At 41.0% G+C, this 18,259-nt stretch overlaps 1 protein-coding gene across 2 annotated transcripts in view; it reads right to left on the bottom strand.

Moving 5' to 3' along the window:
* RABEP1 (rabaptin, RAB GTPase binding effector protein 1) overlaps window positions 1–18,259 on the bottom strand; it is a 90,511-nt gene that overhangs the window by 49,518 nt on the left and 22,734 nt on the right. For both annotated transcript variants that reach the window (XM_066262844.1, XM_066262843.1), the window contains exons 2-5: window positions 14,421–14,549; window positions 12,732–12,935; window positions 11,354–11,514; window positions 7,319–7,438 (exon numbers count right to left, since the gene is read on the bottom strand). In XM_066262844.1, the coding sequence (XP_066118941.1) occupies window positions 7,319–7,438; window positions 11,354–11,514; window positions 12,732–12,935; window positions 14,421–14,549 (614 nt within the window). The remainder of the gene's footprint in view (window positions 1–7,318; window positions 7,439–11,353; window positions 11,515–12,731; window positions 12,936–14,420; window positions 14,550–18,259) is intronic.

Raw genomic sequence — 18,259 nt, forward strand, 5'->3', positions numbered from 1 at the left:
ACATCTGCAAAATAGTCAATGGCAACCCAAGGCTCCTTCTCCACTATCCAGCTCCTAAGTATACTGCCTGCTTTATGATACATTATCTTTTCTTTTTTCTTTCTTTTTTTTTTTTTTAGTGAGAGAGACAGCGAGTCAGAGAGAGGGATAGACAGGGACAGGCAGACAAGAAGGGAGAGAGATGAGAAGCATCAATCCTTTGTTGCAGCTCCTTAGTTTTCATTGATCGTTTTCTCATATGTGCCTTGATGGGGAGGGGGCTGCCCCTGAGCCAGTGACCCCTTGCTCAAGCCAGCAACCTTTGGGCTCAAGCCAGCAACCATGGGGTCATGTCTATGATCCCATGCTCAAGCTAGCAACCCTGTGCTCAGGCTGGTGAGCCCACGCTGAAGCCAGATGAACCCGCACTCAAGCTGGTGACCTCGGGGTTTTGTACCGGGGTCTTCTGCATCCCAGGCCAATGTTCTATCCACTGTGCCACTGCCTAGTCAGGCTCGTTTTTTTTTTAAAGATTTTATTTATTGATTTTAGAAGGAGAAGGGGAGGGACAAGAGCAGAAAGCATCAACTCATAGTAGTTGCTTCTTGTATATGCCTTGACCCAGCAAACCCAGGGTTTCGAACCAGCAACCTGAGCATTCCAGGTCGACACTTTACCATTATGCCACCATGGGTCAAGTTATAATACATTATCTTTTCACTAAGAAACACACATGTACTCAGATCTTCATTTTTAATACAGGGTGGGGCAAAAGTATGATTACAGTTATGAATATGCCAAGTTTTTCCTGTACTTACTAAATTCTGTATTATTTTTCCATATAAAAAAACTATAAACCAAAGTTTACTCCATCAAGATCTTGCCCATTTTTGTTCACATGTATACTAGGTAAATTATACAAAGTAGTCTCCTCTTATCTGTGGGATATATGTTTCAAGATCCCTGGGTGGATATCTGAAACCAAGGATAGTACCAAACCATATACAAACTGCATTTTTTCCTATACAAACATACACTTTATGGCTTCTATTTGGCATATCGGAATTGCTAGCATCACTACTCTTTTTTCCCCGTTACATTGTTTAATTAGCTATTATTAGGGTATAGAAACTATTATTTTTGTATGTTGATCTTGTTAGAACTTTTCTAAACTCTTACTAGGCCTAATAAGCTGTTTGTACATTCTCTTGCTTTTCTATCTAGACAATCAAAGAAGTTTCACACTTTTCCAGTTTTATTATTTTAATTTTTTATTTATTAATTTTTAGAGAGAGAGAGGAAGGGAGAGAGAGAGAGAGAGAGAGAGAGAGAGAGGAGAGGAGAGAGAGAGAAACATCAACTTGTTCCATTTATTCATGCCATCATTGGTTAATTCTTGTATGTGCCCTGACCAGGAATCAAACCTGAACTTCAGCATGTTGGAATGACGTTCTAACCAAGCTACCTGGCCAGGGCTCTTTCCTGTTCTTTTTTTTTTTTTTTAAATTTATATTTTTTTAATTTTATTTATTCATTTTAGAGAGGAGAGAGAGAGAGAGAGACAGAGACAGAGGAGAGGAGCTGGAAGCATCAACTCCCATATGTGCCTTGACCAGGCAAGCCCAGGGTTTTGAACCGGCGACCTCAGCATTTCCAGGTCGATGCTTTATCCACTGCGCCACCACAGGTCAGGCCTCTTTCCTGTTCTTATGCCTCATTTCTTTCCCTCATTTTTCTTTTTTTTTCTTTTTTCTTTTTTGTATTTTTCTGAAGCTGGAAATGGGGAGGCAGTCAGACAGACTCCCGCATGCGCCAGACCAGGATCCACTCGGCACGCCCACCGGGGGGCGATGCTCTGCCCATCCGAGGTGTCGCTCTATCGCGACCAGAGCCACTCTAGCGCCTGGGGCAGAGGCCAAGGAGCCATCCCCATTGCTCCAATGGAGCCTCGGCTGCGGGAGGGGAAGAGAGAGACAGAGAGGAAGGAGAGGAGGAGGGGTGGAGAAGCAGATGGGCGCTTCTCCTATGTGTCCTGGCCGGGAATCGAACCTGAGACTCCTGCACGCCAGGCCAACGCTCTACCACTGAGCCAACTGGCCAGGGCCCTTTTTTTAATTTTCTTTTGAGAGAGACAGAGAGGGAGAGGTAGGAGAGGGATGAGAAATATCAACTTGTAGTTGATTCACTTTAGTTGTTCACTGATTGCTTCTCATATATGCCTTGACAAAGGGGGTTCAAGCCAAGCCAGTGACTCCTTACTCAAATCAAGCCAATGACCTTGAGCTTCAAGCTATTCACCTTTGGGCTCAAGCCTGCAACCTTGGGACCGTGTCAATGATCCCGCACTCAAGCCCACATGCCTGTGCACAAGTCCACAAGCCCATGCTCAAGCCATGGCTATTTCTTTATCTTGCTGCATTGTCTAGGACCACAAACATGATCTGAACAAAATCACTGAGCATGGGTCTCCTCATACTGTTCCTGTCTTTAATGGCATATGGTTGTAAACATGCATCATTAATTATAATGTCTGCTGACAGCTTGGTAAATAGCCCTTTACTAAGTTACTGAATGTTTAACTTTATGAAACGCCTCTGAATCTAAAGTAAATATACTGCTCACAAAAATTAGGGGATATTTCAAAATGAATATGAAGGGACTAAAAAAGAAGCATTTGATTTTTTTTATTAAACAAGAACATCAGAAAAGCAAACAACAAGTCAAGCAAAGTTGTTCAATTATGGAAATGAGATAAAAAACCAACTTTTATTTCATCGGTGAAAATGCACTATACCAGTGGTCAGCAAACTCATTAGTCAACAGAGCCAAATATCAATAGCACAATTGAAATTTCTTTTGAGAGCCAAATTTTTTAAACTTAGACTATACAGGTAGGTACATTGTTATTAACTTAATTAAGGTACTCCTAAGCTGGCCTTTGCTAAAAACGTTCTCAATCTGATTGAGGTACATTCGCTGAGGTCGACCCCTTCCAACTCTCCCATCCACACTTGTCTTGCATACTTGTTTCGCCTATCTCCTTTCTTTCATCCTCTCTCATACTTTTGTCACCCGCGCACATTTGTGGACGCGACTAGCACTAACCACTGCACAATGAGACTGCTGACTGACTGGCACACTCAACTCGTGCATGAATCGCATGCACCTTCCCCGCACTGCATCCCACGGCCACCTGCCCGCATCTCCCAATCCACCTACACCCCCCCGCGCGTACCTGTGTGCCAGCACGTGGTATTTTGTGGAAGAGCCACACTCAAGGGGCCAAAGAGCTGCATGTGGCTTGCGAACCGAGGTTTGCCGACCACTGCACTATACAAAAGACTGAAAGTACTGGAATATCCGCATGTTTCCCTGATCCCCTAATTTTTGTGAGCAGTGTATATATTTTCTCCTACGATCTTTTTATGTGGTACATAATAATAATAGGTTTTCTGGTGATACACATCCTTAAATTCCTGGGCATATACGTTATTTGGTCACAATGCCTTTTAAATTTTTTCATTTTAACTACACTTGAAAAGTTTTGTTTCTGTATTCCTAAATGAGATAAATCTATAATTTTCCCTTCCTATACTAATTTTCTGTGAATGTGTCTATGTTTGTAAGGAAGTTATACAAGTCTCTAAAATGACTTGGAGAGATTTTCTTCATTTCTACTGTCTAACACATTTTATAAAATATAAAAATTATCTCCAGAAGGTTTGGGAAAATGTGCCTGCAAAACCAGTTGACTCCAATGTCTTCCAGAAAAAAGGAAATAGGAGAAAGAAATATTTTTACTATAAATTCATTTTCTTTAATAGTTACTCATTACTTTAGCTTTCCTTTTTTATTGAGACTTTGACTATCATTTATTAGAAACTCTCATTTCATCAAATTTCATTTCAAATTTGTGACATTGTTCATAGTATTTATATTATTTTAAAATCTTTGATTTGTAATGTTCCATCTTTAATTTCTAATGGTTTGAGTCTTTTTTTTCCCTGATTAATCTTATTAGAAATTTCTTATTAGTTTTTCCATTTTTTTCATTATATTGACATTATCAATTTTTCTTTGCCTTTTTATTTCATTAATTTCTATTCTATGTTATTTCTTTCATTAATATTGCTTGTACTATTGTTCTTTTAGATTCTTGAGCAAAATATTCAAAACATTCATTTTTTTTTTTTTTTTTCATTTTTCTGAAGCTGGAAACGGAGAGGCAGTCAGACAGACTCCCGCGTGCACCCGACCGGGATCCACCCGGCATGCCCACCAGGGGTCAATGCTTTGTCCCTCTGGGGCATCGCTCTGTTGCATCCAGAGCCATTCTAATGCCTGAGGCAGAGGCCACAGAGCCATGCCCAGCGCCCGGGCCATCTTTGCTCCAATGGAGCCTTGGCTGTGGGAGGGGAAGAGAGAGACAGAGAGGAAGGAGAGGGGGAGGGGTGGAGAAGCAAATGGGCGCCTCTCCTGTGTGCCCTGGCCAGGAATCGAACCCGGGACTCCTGCACGCCAGGCCGACACTCTACCGCTGAGCCAACCGGCCAAGGCTCAAATCATTCAATATTTTAAAATTCATTTTTCCATACAAGTTAATTTTTCATTTTCAGACATTTTACTTTAGCTATCATTATACTATAATTTAAATAAATTATGGTCAGTTTCTGGTCTGTATAATACCAATTCTTTAAATCTGTTGATACTCCCTTTGTGACCTTATGAAAAGTATATCTAAAAAAATGATACTTATTTCTATGCACTATCTTAAGTGCTTTATATGTGTTAACTTATATAATAGCCTTATGAGGCAGGTAATATTATCTCCATTTTGCAAGTGAGGAAATAAAAATATAAAAAAATTAAGTAATTTGCCCAAGGTCACCCACTGAATTAATGCTGAAGTCTTAACTACTATGCCCTATAGCAGTGGTCCCTAACCTCCGGGCTGCGGACTGGTACCGGTCGTGGACCATTTGGTGCCAGTCCGCAGAGAAAGAATAAATAACTTACATTATTTCCGTTTTATTTATATTTAAGTCTGAACGATGTTTTATTTTTAAAAAATGACCAGATTCCCTCTGTTACATCCGTCTAAGACTCACTCTTGACGCTTGTCTCGGTCACGTGATACATTTATCCATTCCACCCTAAAGGCCGGTCTGTGAAAATATTTTCTGACATTAAACCGGTCCGTGGCCCAAAAAAGGTTGGGGACCACTGCTCTATAGTATAAAATACAGTCTCTTTCTTGGGTACAGGGTTCTATGTGTCTTACATCTAAATTATTAATCAGGTTGCTCTCAAGTCCTATACACCTCTTAAGATATTTTTTACTTGCACTATCACTTGCTAAAGGTTAGTTTAAATATCCTATTATAAAGCCCTGACCATGTAGCTCAATTGTTTAGAGCATCATAGTGACATACCAAGGTTGTGGGTTCAATCCCCAGTCAAAACACATAAAAAAATCAACCAATGAATGCATGAATAAGTGGGACAATAAATTGATCTCTCTTTCTCTCTCTCTCTCTCCCCTTTCCTCTCTCTCTAAACCCAGTAACTGTAAAAAAAAAAAAAATCCAACCTCTTTGATATGACTATCAGTTTACATTTACAAGAACAGTTGATGCATTCCATTTCTACATTACTATGTTGTGTTTCTGTTTACTATCTTTTCTTAGTTTTTGTTTCTTTTCTAAAAAACTTTCTTTTAATTAGTAAAATTTTCAACACTTTTGCATTTCTTCTGTTGTGTCTTTATGGCCAACAAATCCAGCCATACTGTAACTACATCATCTCTAAAAAATCAATTACTGGCTGGTTTCAGAAAACAAAGTCAACTTTGAACAGCTTATTTTACTTAATAAAAAAATGAATAGAGCCCTGGCCGTTGGCTTAGTGGTAGAGCGTCAGCCGGGCATGTGGAAGTCCTAGGTTCGATTCCTGATCAGGGCACACAGGAGAAGCAACCAGCTGTTTCTCCACCGTACCCCCTTCTTTCTTCCTCCCCCCTCCCAACTGCAGCCATGGCTAATTCGAGCAAGTTGGCCCCAGGCATTGAGGATGGCACCATGGCCTCGCCTCAGGCACTAAAAGAGCTTGGCTGCCAAGCACCAGAACAACAGCCCCAGATGGGCAAAGCATTGCCCCATTGGAGGTTTGCCCGGTGAGTTGCAGTCAGGGTGCATGTGGGAGTCTCTCTCTCTGCCACCTTGCCTCTCATGTAATAATATAAAGAGAAAAAAATTAAGAAAATGAATGAGATTGGATTAAGAAAATAAACACTGGCCTTGGCCAGTTGGCTCAGTGGTGGAGTATCAGCCTGGCATGTAGAAGTCCCGGGTTGAATTCCCAGTCAGGGCACATAGGAGAAGTGACTAATGCTTCTCCACCCCTATCTCCCCCTCCCTGTCTCTCTCTCTCTCTCTCTCTCTCTCTCTCTCTCTTCCCCCTCCCACAGCCATGGCTCCAATGAGCAAGTTGGCCGCAGGTGCTGAGGATGGCTAAATGGCCTCGCCTCAGGGGCTAATATAGCCCAGTTGCCAAGCAATGGAGCAGTGGCCCCAGATGGGCAGATCATCCGTCCCAGAAGAAGGTTGCTGGGTGGATCCCAGTCGGGGATACTGCGGGAGTCTATCTCTCTATCTCCCTGCCTCTCATTTGATGATTTAAAAAAAAAAAAAAATGAAGAGGCCCTGGCCAATTGGCTTAGTGGTAGAACATCGGCCTGGCATGTAGATGTCCCGGGTTTGATTCCCAGTCAGGGCGCACAGGAAGAAGCACCCATCTGCTGCTCCACCCCTCCCCCTCTGGTCGGTTGGTTGGTCGGTCTCTCTCTCTCTCTCTCCCCCCCCCCTCTTTCTCTTCTCCTCCCCTCCAGCAGCCAAGGCTCCATTAGAGCAAGTTTGCCCCAGGCGCTCAGGATGACTCCATGGTATCCGCCTTAGGCACTAAAAAAGAAAAAAAAAGGCTCAGGTTGCATAAGAGCAAGAGCCCCAGATAAGCAGAGTATTGCCCCCTAGTGGGCTTGCCGGGTGGATCCTGGCTGGGGTGCATGCGAGAGTCTATCTCTGCCCTTTTCTCGCTGAATAAAAATGTAAAAAAAAGAAACACTAACTTTATAACAAAGAAGCACCAGCATCACTATTGTGATTGTTTATAATACCACAAGGACAAAATCATCTCCCATCATTTTTTTATATTTTAAAAATAGCAAGATCCTTAAGATGCATAGTCTAAATTACAGTTTTTATCCCCTTAGTGATTCTAACTTTGCTTAGGCATTAGAGCAGAATCTTGGGTTTTAAGCAAATGAATTACAATGTTTCACAACCTTTGAGGCCTCCAGCTCTTTAACCTTGTCTTCTGCCTCTGTCAGTTTCTCTTTCAAAGCTGCAATTTCCTTCTCCATGGGCATCACAACAGACCGAAGTTTTTCAGCATCCTCTTGGGCCTATGGTTAAAAAGAATTAAATACTATAATTTACTGACATTGCTTTTCTAAGAAATTCTGCCCCCCCACTTATTAAAATTAATACAACAAATAAGTGTATAAGGCACTCAGAAAACTGAATCATGTCTTAATTTAAATGTTACATTATTTTATTTTTTAATGTTGCATTACTTTTAATGTCAAGTCATAATCATAGTTTTTGCATATACCCTATTTAGAATTTGGAATTAGAAAAATGAATTTGGCCCTGGCCAGTTGGCTGAGAGGTAGAGCATTGGCCTGGCATGTGGATGTCCCAGGTTTGATTCCTGGTTATGGCACAAAGGAGAAGGGCCCATCTGATTCTCCACCCCTTCACTTCTGTCTCTTGTCTGTCTGTCTCTCTCTCTCTATCCATCCTCCTCTCCTCTCGCAGCCATGACTCAATTGGAGCGAGTTGGCCCCGGGTGCTGAGGATGGCTCCATGGCCTCTGCCTCAGGCTCTAAAAATTGGCTCTGGTTGCAACAAAGAATGGGCCCCAAATGGGCTAAGCATTGCCCCCTAGCAGGCTTGCTGGGTGGATCCCGCTAGGGGCACATGTGGGAGTCTGTCTCTGCCTCCTCTCTTCTCACTAAATAAAAATAAATAAATAAATCAAAGACATGTAAATTTACAATATCTTCAGTCAAGACTGACTAGGGATGCTTATAGAGGTCAGCTGATAAAAACCAGCAGGAAAGCAAAAGGAGGGAAAAAGCAAGGAATTAACACAGATTGAGTTATTTATTAATGAAAAGATGACCTCACAATTCTAAGTGTTACATATATTTACAAACTAAACTTTTAAAAGACAATTTTTTTTAATGACAGAAAGGTCATTAAAAACAAAAATCTGAGCCTGACCAGGCGGTGGCGCAGTGGATAGAGCGTCGGACTGGGATGCGGAAGGATCCAGGTTCGAGATCCCGGGTTTGCCAACTGGAGCGCGGGCTCATCTGGCTTGAGCAAAAAGCTCACTAGCCTGAACCCAAGGTCACTGGCTCGAGCGGGAGGGTGGGGTGGGGGGGTGTTACTCAGTCTGCTGAAGGCCCGCGGTTATGGCACATATGAGAAAACAATCAATGAACAACTACGGTGTCTCAACGAAAAACTGATGATTGATGCTTCTCATCTCTCCCCGTTCCTGTCTGTCTGTACCTACCTATCCCTCTATCTGACTCCCTCTCTGACCCTGTAAAAAATAAATAAATAAAAAATTAAAAAAAAAAAATCTGAGAAACTGTCACAGCCAAGAGAAGCCTAAAGAGACATGACTAAATGTAATGTGATATCCTAGAGTAGATCCTAATACAGTAAAATAGGCCTTTGGTAAAAACTAATGAACTTTGAATACAAATAGACTTTAGTTAATAACTTTGTCAATATTGGCTTATTAATTGTGACAAATGTACCATACTAATGTATAATGTAAATAATAGGAGAAACTGGTGTGGAGTATATGAGAACTGTACTATCTCCACAACATTTCTATAAATCAAAATCAGATCTAAAAAATAGTTTATTTTTTAAATTTTATTTATTGATTTTTAGAGAGGAGAGAGAAGTGGGAAGCATCAATTCATAGTAGTTGCTTCTTATATGTGCCTTGACTAGGCAAGCCTGGGGTTTTATCTTTTATTTTTTTTTTTATTTATTCATTTTTTAGAGATGAGAGAGAGAGAGAGAGAAGGGGGGGAGGAGCTGGAAGCAACAACTCCCATATGTGACTTGACCAGGCAAGCCCAGGGTTTCGAACCAGCGACCTCAGCATTTCCAGGTCGACGCTTTATCCACTGCGCCACCACAGGTCAGGCAAGCCTGGGGTTTTAAACCAGCGACCTCCGTGTTCCAAGTCAACACTTAATTCACTGTGCCACCACAGGTCAGACAAAAATAAAGTTTATTTTAAAAAATAAACTTTAGGCCCTGGCCGGTTGGCTCAGCGGTAGAGCGTCGGCCTAGCGTGCGGAGGACCCGGGTTCGATTCCCGGCCAGGGCACACAGGAGAAGCGCCCATTTGCTTCTCCACCCCTCCGCCGTGCTTTCCTCTCTGTCTCTCTCTTCCCCTCCCGCAGCCAAGGCTCCATTGGAGCAGAGATGGCCCGGGCGCTGGGCATGGCTCTGTGGCCTCTGCCTCAGGCGCTAGAGTGGCTCTGGTCGCAATATGGCGACGCCCAGGATGGGCAGAGCATCGCCCCCTGGGGGGCAGAGCACCGCCCCTGGTGGGCGTGCCGGGTGGATCCTGGTCGGGCGCATGCGGGAGTCTGTCTGACTGTCTCTCCCTGTTTCCAGCTTCAGAAAAATGAAAAAAATAAAAAAAAATAAAAAAAATAAAAATAAAAAAATAAACTTTAAAACTGAAAAAAGGGGGATCATAAATATGAATATGATATTATTAAAAGGCTGAAAAAAACAATTATCCTCATATGAATGGGTAGTTGTAGCTAGAAATAAAGTTTCCAATGATAGCATCAAATATAAATTCATTACAACTTGAGGGAAGTGAAGGTCTATCTACTTTAGGAACTACATTAGATGACTAAGTGACTCTAGTGATAAAGACATTGTCAAATCCTCAGGAAGACAATGACTTCTAAAGTGTGGTGGCGCCATGGATAAAGCGTTGACCTGGAACACTGAGGTTGCCAGTTCAAAAAGAACGCTGGGGTTCGAAACCCTGGGCTTGCCTGGTCAAGGCACATATGGGAGTTGATGCTTCCTGCTCCTCCCCCCTGTCTCTCTCTCTCTCTGTCTCTCTCTCTCCCTCTCTCTCTCCTCTCTAAAATGAATTAAAAAAAAGAAAAAAAAAAAAGAACGCTGGGCTGACCTGGTCAAGGCACATACAGGAGTTGATGCTTCCTGCTCCTACAAGCCTTCTTTCTCTTTCTCTCTCTCTCTCTCCCCCCCTGCCTCCCTCTCTCTTCTCTCTAAACATGAATAAATGAAAAAAATCTAAAAAAAACACTTTTTTTTCCTGAAATGAGAAAAAAGAAAAAAAATATTCCTCAAAGTTCAAGCATTTATTTGGGTGTTGGGTTCTCAGATGATATTTGCATTATTTAAAAAACTAATTATAAAACCATAAAAGTAGTACTTATATGGACCAAGAATCAGGAACCAAAGAGTCTGATTAATGTGATTGAAAAGCCAAATTCTAATTATTAGTTTATATAATGTGTGATTTAAAATACAAGTATGCATATAAATTATTAATGTAAAAGTTCATATAATCAAACTGGTTGAAAGCCTTTTACATTTTCTCAATGATAAAATATTTCACCTTGTATTTAACTGGTCTATGTTTTGGCATCTTATGGTAATATGTTCAAGCATAATATGCAGTACATTTGTCTCAAAGGAACCAAGGTATACTGAAAACAAAGGAAAACCAAAAACTAAAGCTTTGGTTTAGACACAATCTCCAAGCAACCACACTCATTCAACAAATATTTATTGAGCACCCATATATTAGATATTACTCTAGACATGTAGAATACACAAATAAACAAGTCGCCTGCCCTTATGGAGCTTACATTCTAGCAAGGAAAAAAAGGCAGTGAACAATAAACATAATAGGTGAATGCTATGCATACATAAAAAGAAAAATTAGAATAGGATAAGGGTGATCAAAGGAGGAAGGTGGATAGGTTGTGATGTTAAATAGGCTGGTCAGCTTAGGCCTCATGAGGAGACATTTGGTCAAAGATATGAAGAAGGTAAGGGAGTTTCCTATACAAATACATGGGGAAGGGCATCAAATTATCTAGTACTATATTTAGGTTTATGTCCAAATAATTCCTCTAACAGAAAACATAAAAGCACATCTGCTATTACCACAATATTAAAGCATCTTGCATTTGGCAAATATTTCTACAGATAAATATATTCCTTCATACCTTTTTCATTTCATTTTCTAAATTTTCCTCCTCTTGACCTTCAGACAGCCTTCTCCTTAAATCAGCTATTTCCCTCTCTGCAGATTCTCGATACTGTGCCCACTGTGTTCGCTCCTGCTCCAGCCGAAGGTGGAACTGGTGCTCATAGTCACGAACTGTTTCTACAAAACATCACCAAATATTTCATGTCTAAGCATTCTAGAAAAAAAAATGTTTTGGCACAATAAAATTTAGTTATTGTCTAATTTCTAGAAATCTTTTAATGTGTAGAAATTTTGCTAAGGGCTTCAAGTCATCATCACTGATCTTCAAATAAATCTGTCATATTATTTTACAGATGATACCTTATTATTATAAGGCAGACTGAAGGAGGATCAGCCATTTTTCAGCCATGAGGCAAAATGAGGGTGAATAGCGAATATGAAGAAACAGAATGATTGAAGGAGCCTAGAACACTGGAGACATCATGGAACCACTGCAACCAGCTCTAGATGACCTACCTCTGAATTTCTTCTTCTGTAAGTAAAATGAACTCTTGTGTAAGCCACTCTAGTCAGCATTGTTACAGAGGCTCAGAGTAATTCCTAGATGATAGCTACAAACTCAAGAAATAGGGCCAAACTGAACCTGCCTTCTTACTGAAAGCACTTAAGCAAAAATGACCACAACTGCTAAGTCAGAAAAAAATGACATCACTATTTCATGTTTATAATAAAACTAATTTCAAGAACCCAAAGATTCAGGGACAACTTCATTTAAATATCACCTTCTCAGGAAATGCAGGAAGTAATTAAGCACTAATGCCAAGAGCAGAAAGAGACTAAATTATACTACTCTTCTTTTAGACCAAGAGTCACAAGCTGGCAGCCCAAAAAGCCTTTTCTAACCCATAGGCAATTCTATCTCATAAACTGCAGTGAAATTTTCATATAAAAATCCAAACACTTCTTAAAAATGTAAAAGATATGACAACACAGGACTGGATGGGCAGTAATGAGCTAGAACTAATAAGTATAAATAGTAAGTTTTCCTTTTGCATAAGCCTCTCCCTGTGCCCATATACAGCTTTATTCATTGACATTACTTGCCTGACTTCTATAAGAAAATCCATTTCGAAGCCCTGCTTTGAATTTTATGATGAACTATATAGTTCTCAATGAAGACAGAATCTTTGCAACACCCTCATTATAATTGTCCATTATTAAATTTGTTAAAGATACATATGATATACCCCTATGTAAATTGGCTTCCTTCCATTTTGAAGAAGACAGTATATCTTTAAGATGATAATACAAAGAGCCACAAATGAAACTCTGAAAATGTTCTCAATCATCAGAATCGGATATCTTAGAAATTCATAAAACAGATCTAATGTTACCTTTCATAACAGCCTGAAGTGAAGCAACTTCTTCTCTCCACTGTCTTTTTACTTCATCTATAGCTTCTTGTTTGGTATTCTCAGAAACTGTGGCAATGGCTTTAATATTCTCCATTTCTGCTTGGGCTTCCCAGAGCTGTGTTCGAAGGTGCCCCAAATCATCTTGTGCAGCTTGTAACACTGCATTTTGTCTCTTCAGATCCTCTAGAAAAAAAGTAAAAGATTTTCCACTAATGAGAAACTCACTTTTATCAGGCTGGCTCTGTAATGAAGAAATAAAGTATTAAATTAAAAATGTTAGCATTGTAATAAAGAAGTTAAGCATTAAATTTGAAAATGTTAACTTAGAAAATAAAACCATTTTGCCTGAGCTGTGATGGCACAGTGGATAAAGCATCAACCTGGAATGCTGAGGTCACCAGTTCGAAACCCTGGGCTTGCCTGGTCGAGGTATATACAGGAAGCAACTACATACGATGAGTTGATGCTTCCTGCTTCTCACCCTCTTTTCTCTCTCTCTTTCTCTCTCTCTCTCTCTCTCTCTCTCTCTCCAAAAATCAATAAATTAAAAAAAATCCCTGGCCAGTCAGCCCAGAACGTGGATGGCCGGGGTTCGATTTCCAATCAGGGCACACAGGAGAAGAGATCATTTGCTCCTCTACTCCTCCACCTCCCCTTTCTACTTCCCCCGCCCCTGCCATGGCTCAACTGAGTCAAGCACATTGGCTCAAGGCACTGAAGATGGCTCCATGGAGCCTCCATTGAGGCACTAAAAATAGCTCAGTTACAAGCATGGCCCCAGATGGGCAGAGCATTGGCCCCAACCCCCAGATGGGGGTTGCCAGGTGGATCCCAGTCAGGGCACATGCGGGAGTCTGTCTCCATGCCTCCCTTTCTCTCACTAGGAAAATAAATAAATAAATAAATAAACCATTTTAAAAAAACATTAAGATTTAAGGTTTGTTGGATATCAAAAATCAGTTATTAACTATGTAACCAGATGAGGATTAAAGTCATTGTTTTAGAGCTAAATCTAAGTTTTTACCCACAGGCTGAGTTTACTTAATTTTTATGGCCTCTCTTCCACATCTACAAAACAGAGATAAAAATTCCCACATCAGAAGATTGTTTTAATGATAAAACAATTTATTGAAAATGCTTACTAGTACAGTAGCTTACACAAGGAAAACATTCAAGAAATGGTAAATAAAAGAAAACATGGCAGCCTGATCAGTGATGGCGCAGTGGATAGAGCACTGACCTGGGATGCTGAGGTCCAGGTTCGAAACCCTGAGGTTACCTGCTTGCGTACAGGCTCATCCAGCTTGAGCCAGGGGTCACTGGCTCAGCTGGAGCCCCCACCCCCACTCCCCACCCATCAAGGCACATATGAGAAAGCAATCAATGAACAACTAAAGTGATGCAACTACAAGTTCCCATCTTTCTCCCTTCCTATCTGTCCCTATCTGTCCTCTCTCTCGCTCACTAAAAAATAAAAAAACGACAAGGAAAACTCTGATTAATGCATTGTTTTTCAATTCCATACTTAACCCTTACTCTAAATAGAGTTTTATTATATAATGTCAGTACAAATAAAATCAAGGTACATTCAATAACATTGTACTACCAAGAAACCTGACATTTTAAGGCAGTTTTCATATGGGGTTTGGGAAAGGCTTATAAACTTACCCTCTTTAGCCAAATACAACTCTTTAAATTTTGCTCTCTTTTGATTAAATTCTTGCTCAAGCTGCTGCTGTGCACGTAAAAATTCTGCATTAATTTTTTCCAATTCTGCTACCCGTTGCTGAAGAGAAACTGGAAAAATAGACACAAGTAAACATGTAATAACTTTCATTTTTAAACTGTTACAAGAATAAATTAGTATTCCAGCTGCATATTGCTATAATGTCAGCTAGTCAAGCTTCTTCAAAAGATCCAATATATTCTAATTAAAAAAAAAAAATAAGTAAGACACTTCTGACCTGACCTGTGGTGGTGCAATGGATAAAGCGTCAACCTAGAACACAGGTCGCCAGTTTGAAACCAGGGGCTTACCTGGCATATATGGGAGTTGATGCTTCCTGCTCCTTCCCCTTCCCTCTCTCTCTCTCCCCTCTCTAAAATGAGTTAAAAAATTTTTAAATCTTAAAAAAAAAAGACACTTCTATTAGACTTAATACATACACTGTGAATGACTCGTGTAAAGTGAAAACAGCCTATATATAGAAAATCACATACAGTATGGCAAATTTCCCAAAATAGAGCTTCTAAAGTCCCTTTGACAGAATGTCAGTCCACTTCTGGGATTATTAAATATTAAATTATTTGGGCTATTTATCCCACAAATGAACCCACTGCCAATCCTACTAGCTCGTTTCTCTCAAGCAGTACAAGCAAAATCTAACAGGTTCCCTGGCTAGTATATTCATACCAGCCTAAACCAGTTTTCCAATTTCAAGAGGATTCATTACCATTATACTGAAATCATAATCAAAACCTCTTTCATGCCTGACCAGGCGGTGGCGTAGTGGATAAAGCGTCGGACTGGGATGCGGAGGATGCAGGTTGGAGACCCCAAGGTCGCCAGCTTGGGCATGGGCTCATCTGGTTTGAGCAAAGTTCACCAGCTTGAGCCCAAGGTCGCTGGCTCGAGCAAGGGGTTACTCGGTCTGCTGAAGGCCCACGGTCAAGGCACACATGAGAAAGCAATCAATGAACAACTAAGGTGTCACAATAAAAAACTGATTGATGCTTCTCATCTCTCTGTGTTCCTGTCTGTCCCTATCTATCCCTGTCTCTGACTCTAAAAAAAAACAACAAACAAACAAAACTCTTTCATAAAGAATACAAAACTGTATATTCTGTATGAATTCTCAATTACTGGGAGATTATATGGTTTTTAGATTCATGTTGACTATGGTGTGCCAGAGAATGGGAACACATTTTTACTTTAGGGGCTCTACACTTTGGACACAGCTAATTAAATAAAATATGCCTATCCGGACCAAACCCAGAAGCTCTTCTGGTGCAAGCAAGAGGTGGGAAATCCAGGAGTCCAACCCCTGACAGCAACCCAGCCACAAAGCTGTAACTAATTGCTCCAGGGAATACTTATCAGGACTAACACCACTGCCTGATTCTAGGCCAGAAGAGGTCCCAGTTCCTTACTACAAACCACCCTAAATAATGATTTACCTATAACTTTAACCATAATCTCAGATTATGTGTGAAGGTCCTTCCCTCCCCTCTATCTCAACCCATCACTCAATTTAACTGAGAGCTAATTTTATAGTACATTGAAAAACACTAAAAATGCACCAATGATTTATCTATTAGTATTAGAAGTGTGGCTCATTAATTTCTTCAATGTGCTTTTCAGTGTTCTCTACAACTCTTTTGATAATAAATGAACTAAAACCAGTATTTGTCCATTCCCATGACATCTTCAGACTAGCCTCACTACAGATTTAACACCATTGATGCAATTCATGACAGAAAAAGGAAATGATTGTGGCTCTGAGTTCCACATCATTAAAGGTAAGCAGTCATTTTGAGGAGCAAATACTAGGGCCTTTAGGTCAAAATAAAGAATGGCATCTGATCATTTTAACATTTGATAACTTTTGGAGAAAAAGAGGAATTAGAGCCCTGGCCGGGTAGTTCAGCTGGTTAAGAGTGTCATCTCCACATGCCAAGGTTGCAGGTTCACAGTCAGGCCACATACAAAAATCGACCAATGAATGCATAAGTAGACCAACAAATCCGTTTCTCTTTCTCTTTCTATCTATCCCTGTCTCTCTCAATCTCCTCCCCTTCCTCCTTCCCTCCCTCCCTTCTCCTCTTCCTCAAAAATCAATTAACACCATGGCCAGTTGGCACAGTAGATAGAGCATCAGCCTGGCATATGGACATCCTGAGTCCAATCCAGTCAGGGCACCCATGAAAAGCGATCATCTGCTTATCTCCCCGTCTCTACCCCTTCTCTCTTTTCCTCTTGCAGCCAGTGGCTAGACTGGTTCAAGCATGGGCCTCAGGAGCTGAGGATAGCTCAGTTGGTCCAGGCACTGGCCTCAGGAACTAAAAATAGCTTGGTTGATCTTTCTCTCACTTTAAAATAAAAATTAATTTTACCTATTTTTCTATTTAAAGGTTTTTGTTCTGGTGTTTTACTTTTTTTTTTAATATTTTATTTATTGCTTTTTAAGGGGGGGTGGGGAGAGAGAGATAGAAAGAGAGAGAGAGAAAGAAGGGGGAGGAACAGGAAGCATCAACTCCCATATGTGCCTTGACCAGGCAAGCCCAAGGTTTCGAACCGGCAACCTCAGTGTTCCAGGTCGACACTTTATCCTACTGCGCCACCACAGGTCAGGCCTGGTGTTTTACTTTTTTAAATGTAGCTTCTAGAACATTTTAAATTGTATTCTTTGGCTCACAATACAGTTCTATTGTATAGCACTGTTCTGGAGGGTTTATTGGGTATCCTAGATATTTTGAGACCTCATTTTTACCTCTAATTCTCTTATCCTCTCTACTTTTCCTAAGTTGCCCATCTGCTTCAAGTATTACCATATTTCATAGCCAACTCAGACCCTAAGGTCAGCCATCTTAAAACCTACATTCCCCTCTCTCCCTTCTCTTGTGCTTTTACAGTAGAACAGTGCTACTTTAATGTAATATGCAGACTGTTTGTTACTGGCTTAATGAGATAAGGAGTTTGTGCCAGAATATAAAATCAATTAAGACACTAAACACATTGCTCATTTCAGCTGACACTTTTTGACAAAGGATCAGTACACAAATTTACATCTAGTACAAGTTCTTTATCTCCTTGTTCCTGAAGCAGAAATGGCATCAGTGCAAGCAGCAATATGCTCATCAGCCTCAGAGAAAACAGTTTCCTGTCAGGACAGTTCTGTAGCAGCTTCTGGGTATTCTTTAAAATTTAGCTGAGAGCAGTGATTTTCAAAGTATGGTTCTGAGGCCCTGGCCGGTTGGCTCAGCGGTAGAGCGTCGGCCTGGCGTGCGGGGGACCCGGGTTCGATTCCCGGCCAGGGCACACAGGAGAAGCGCCCATTTGCTTCTCCACCCCCACCCTCCTCCTTCCTCTCTGTCTCTCTCTTCCCCTCCCGCAGCCAAGGCTCCATTGGAGCAAAGATGGCCCGGGCGCTGGGGATGGCTCCTTGGCCTCTGCCCCAGGCGCTAGAGTGGCTCTGGTCGCGGCAGAGCGACGCCCCGGAGGGGCAGAGCATCGCCCCCTGGTGGGCAGAGCGTCACCCCTGGTGGGCAAGCCGGGTGGATCCCGGTCGGGCGCATGCGGGAGTCTGTCTGACTGTCTCTCCCCGTTTCCAGCTTCAGAAAAATACAAAAAAAAAAAAAAAAAAAAAAGAAAAAAAAAAAAAAAAAGTATGGTTCTGAGACCACAGAATCACCCTCACCTGGAAACTTGTTAAAAGTTCAAAGTCTCAGACCCCATCTCACATTATCTTGAATTTCTGGGTATAGGGCCCAGAAATGTGTTATAACAA

Source organism: Saccopteryx bilineata, chromosome 2 (assembly GCF_036850765.1).
Source record: "Saccopteryx bilineata isolate mSacBil1 chromosome 2, mSacBil1_pri_phased_curated, whole genome shotgun sequence".
NCBI classification, from domain to species: Eukaryota; Metazoa; Chordata; class Mammalia; order Chiroptera; family Emballonuridae; genus Saccopteryx; species Saccopteryx bilineata.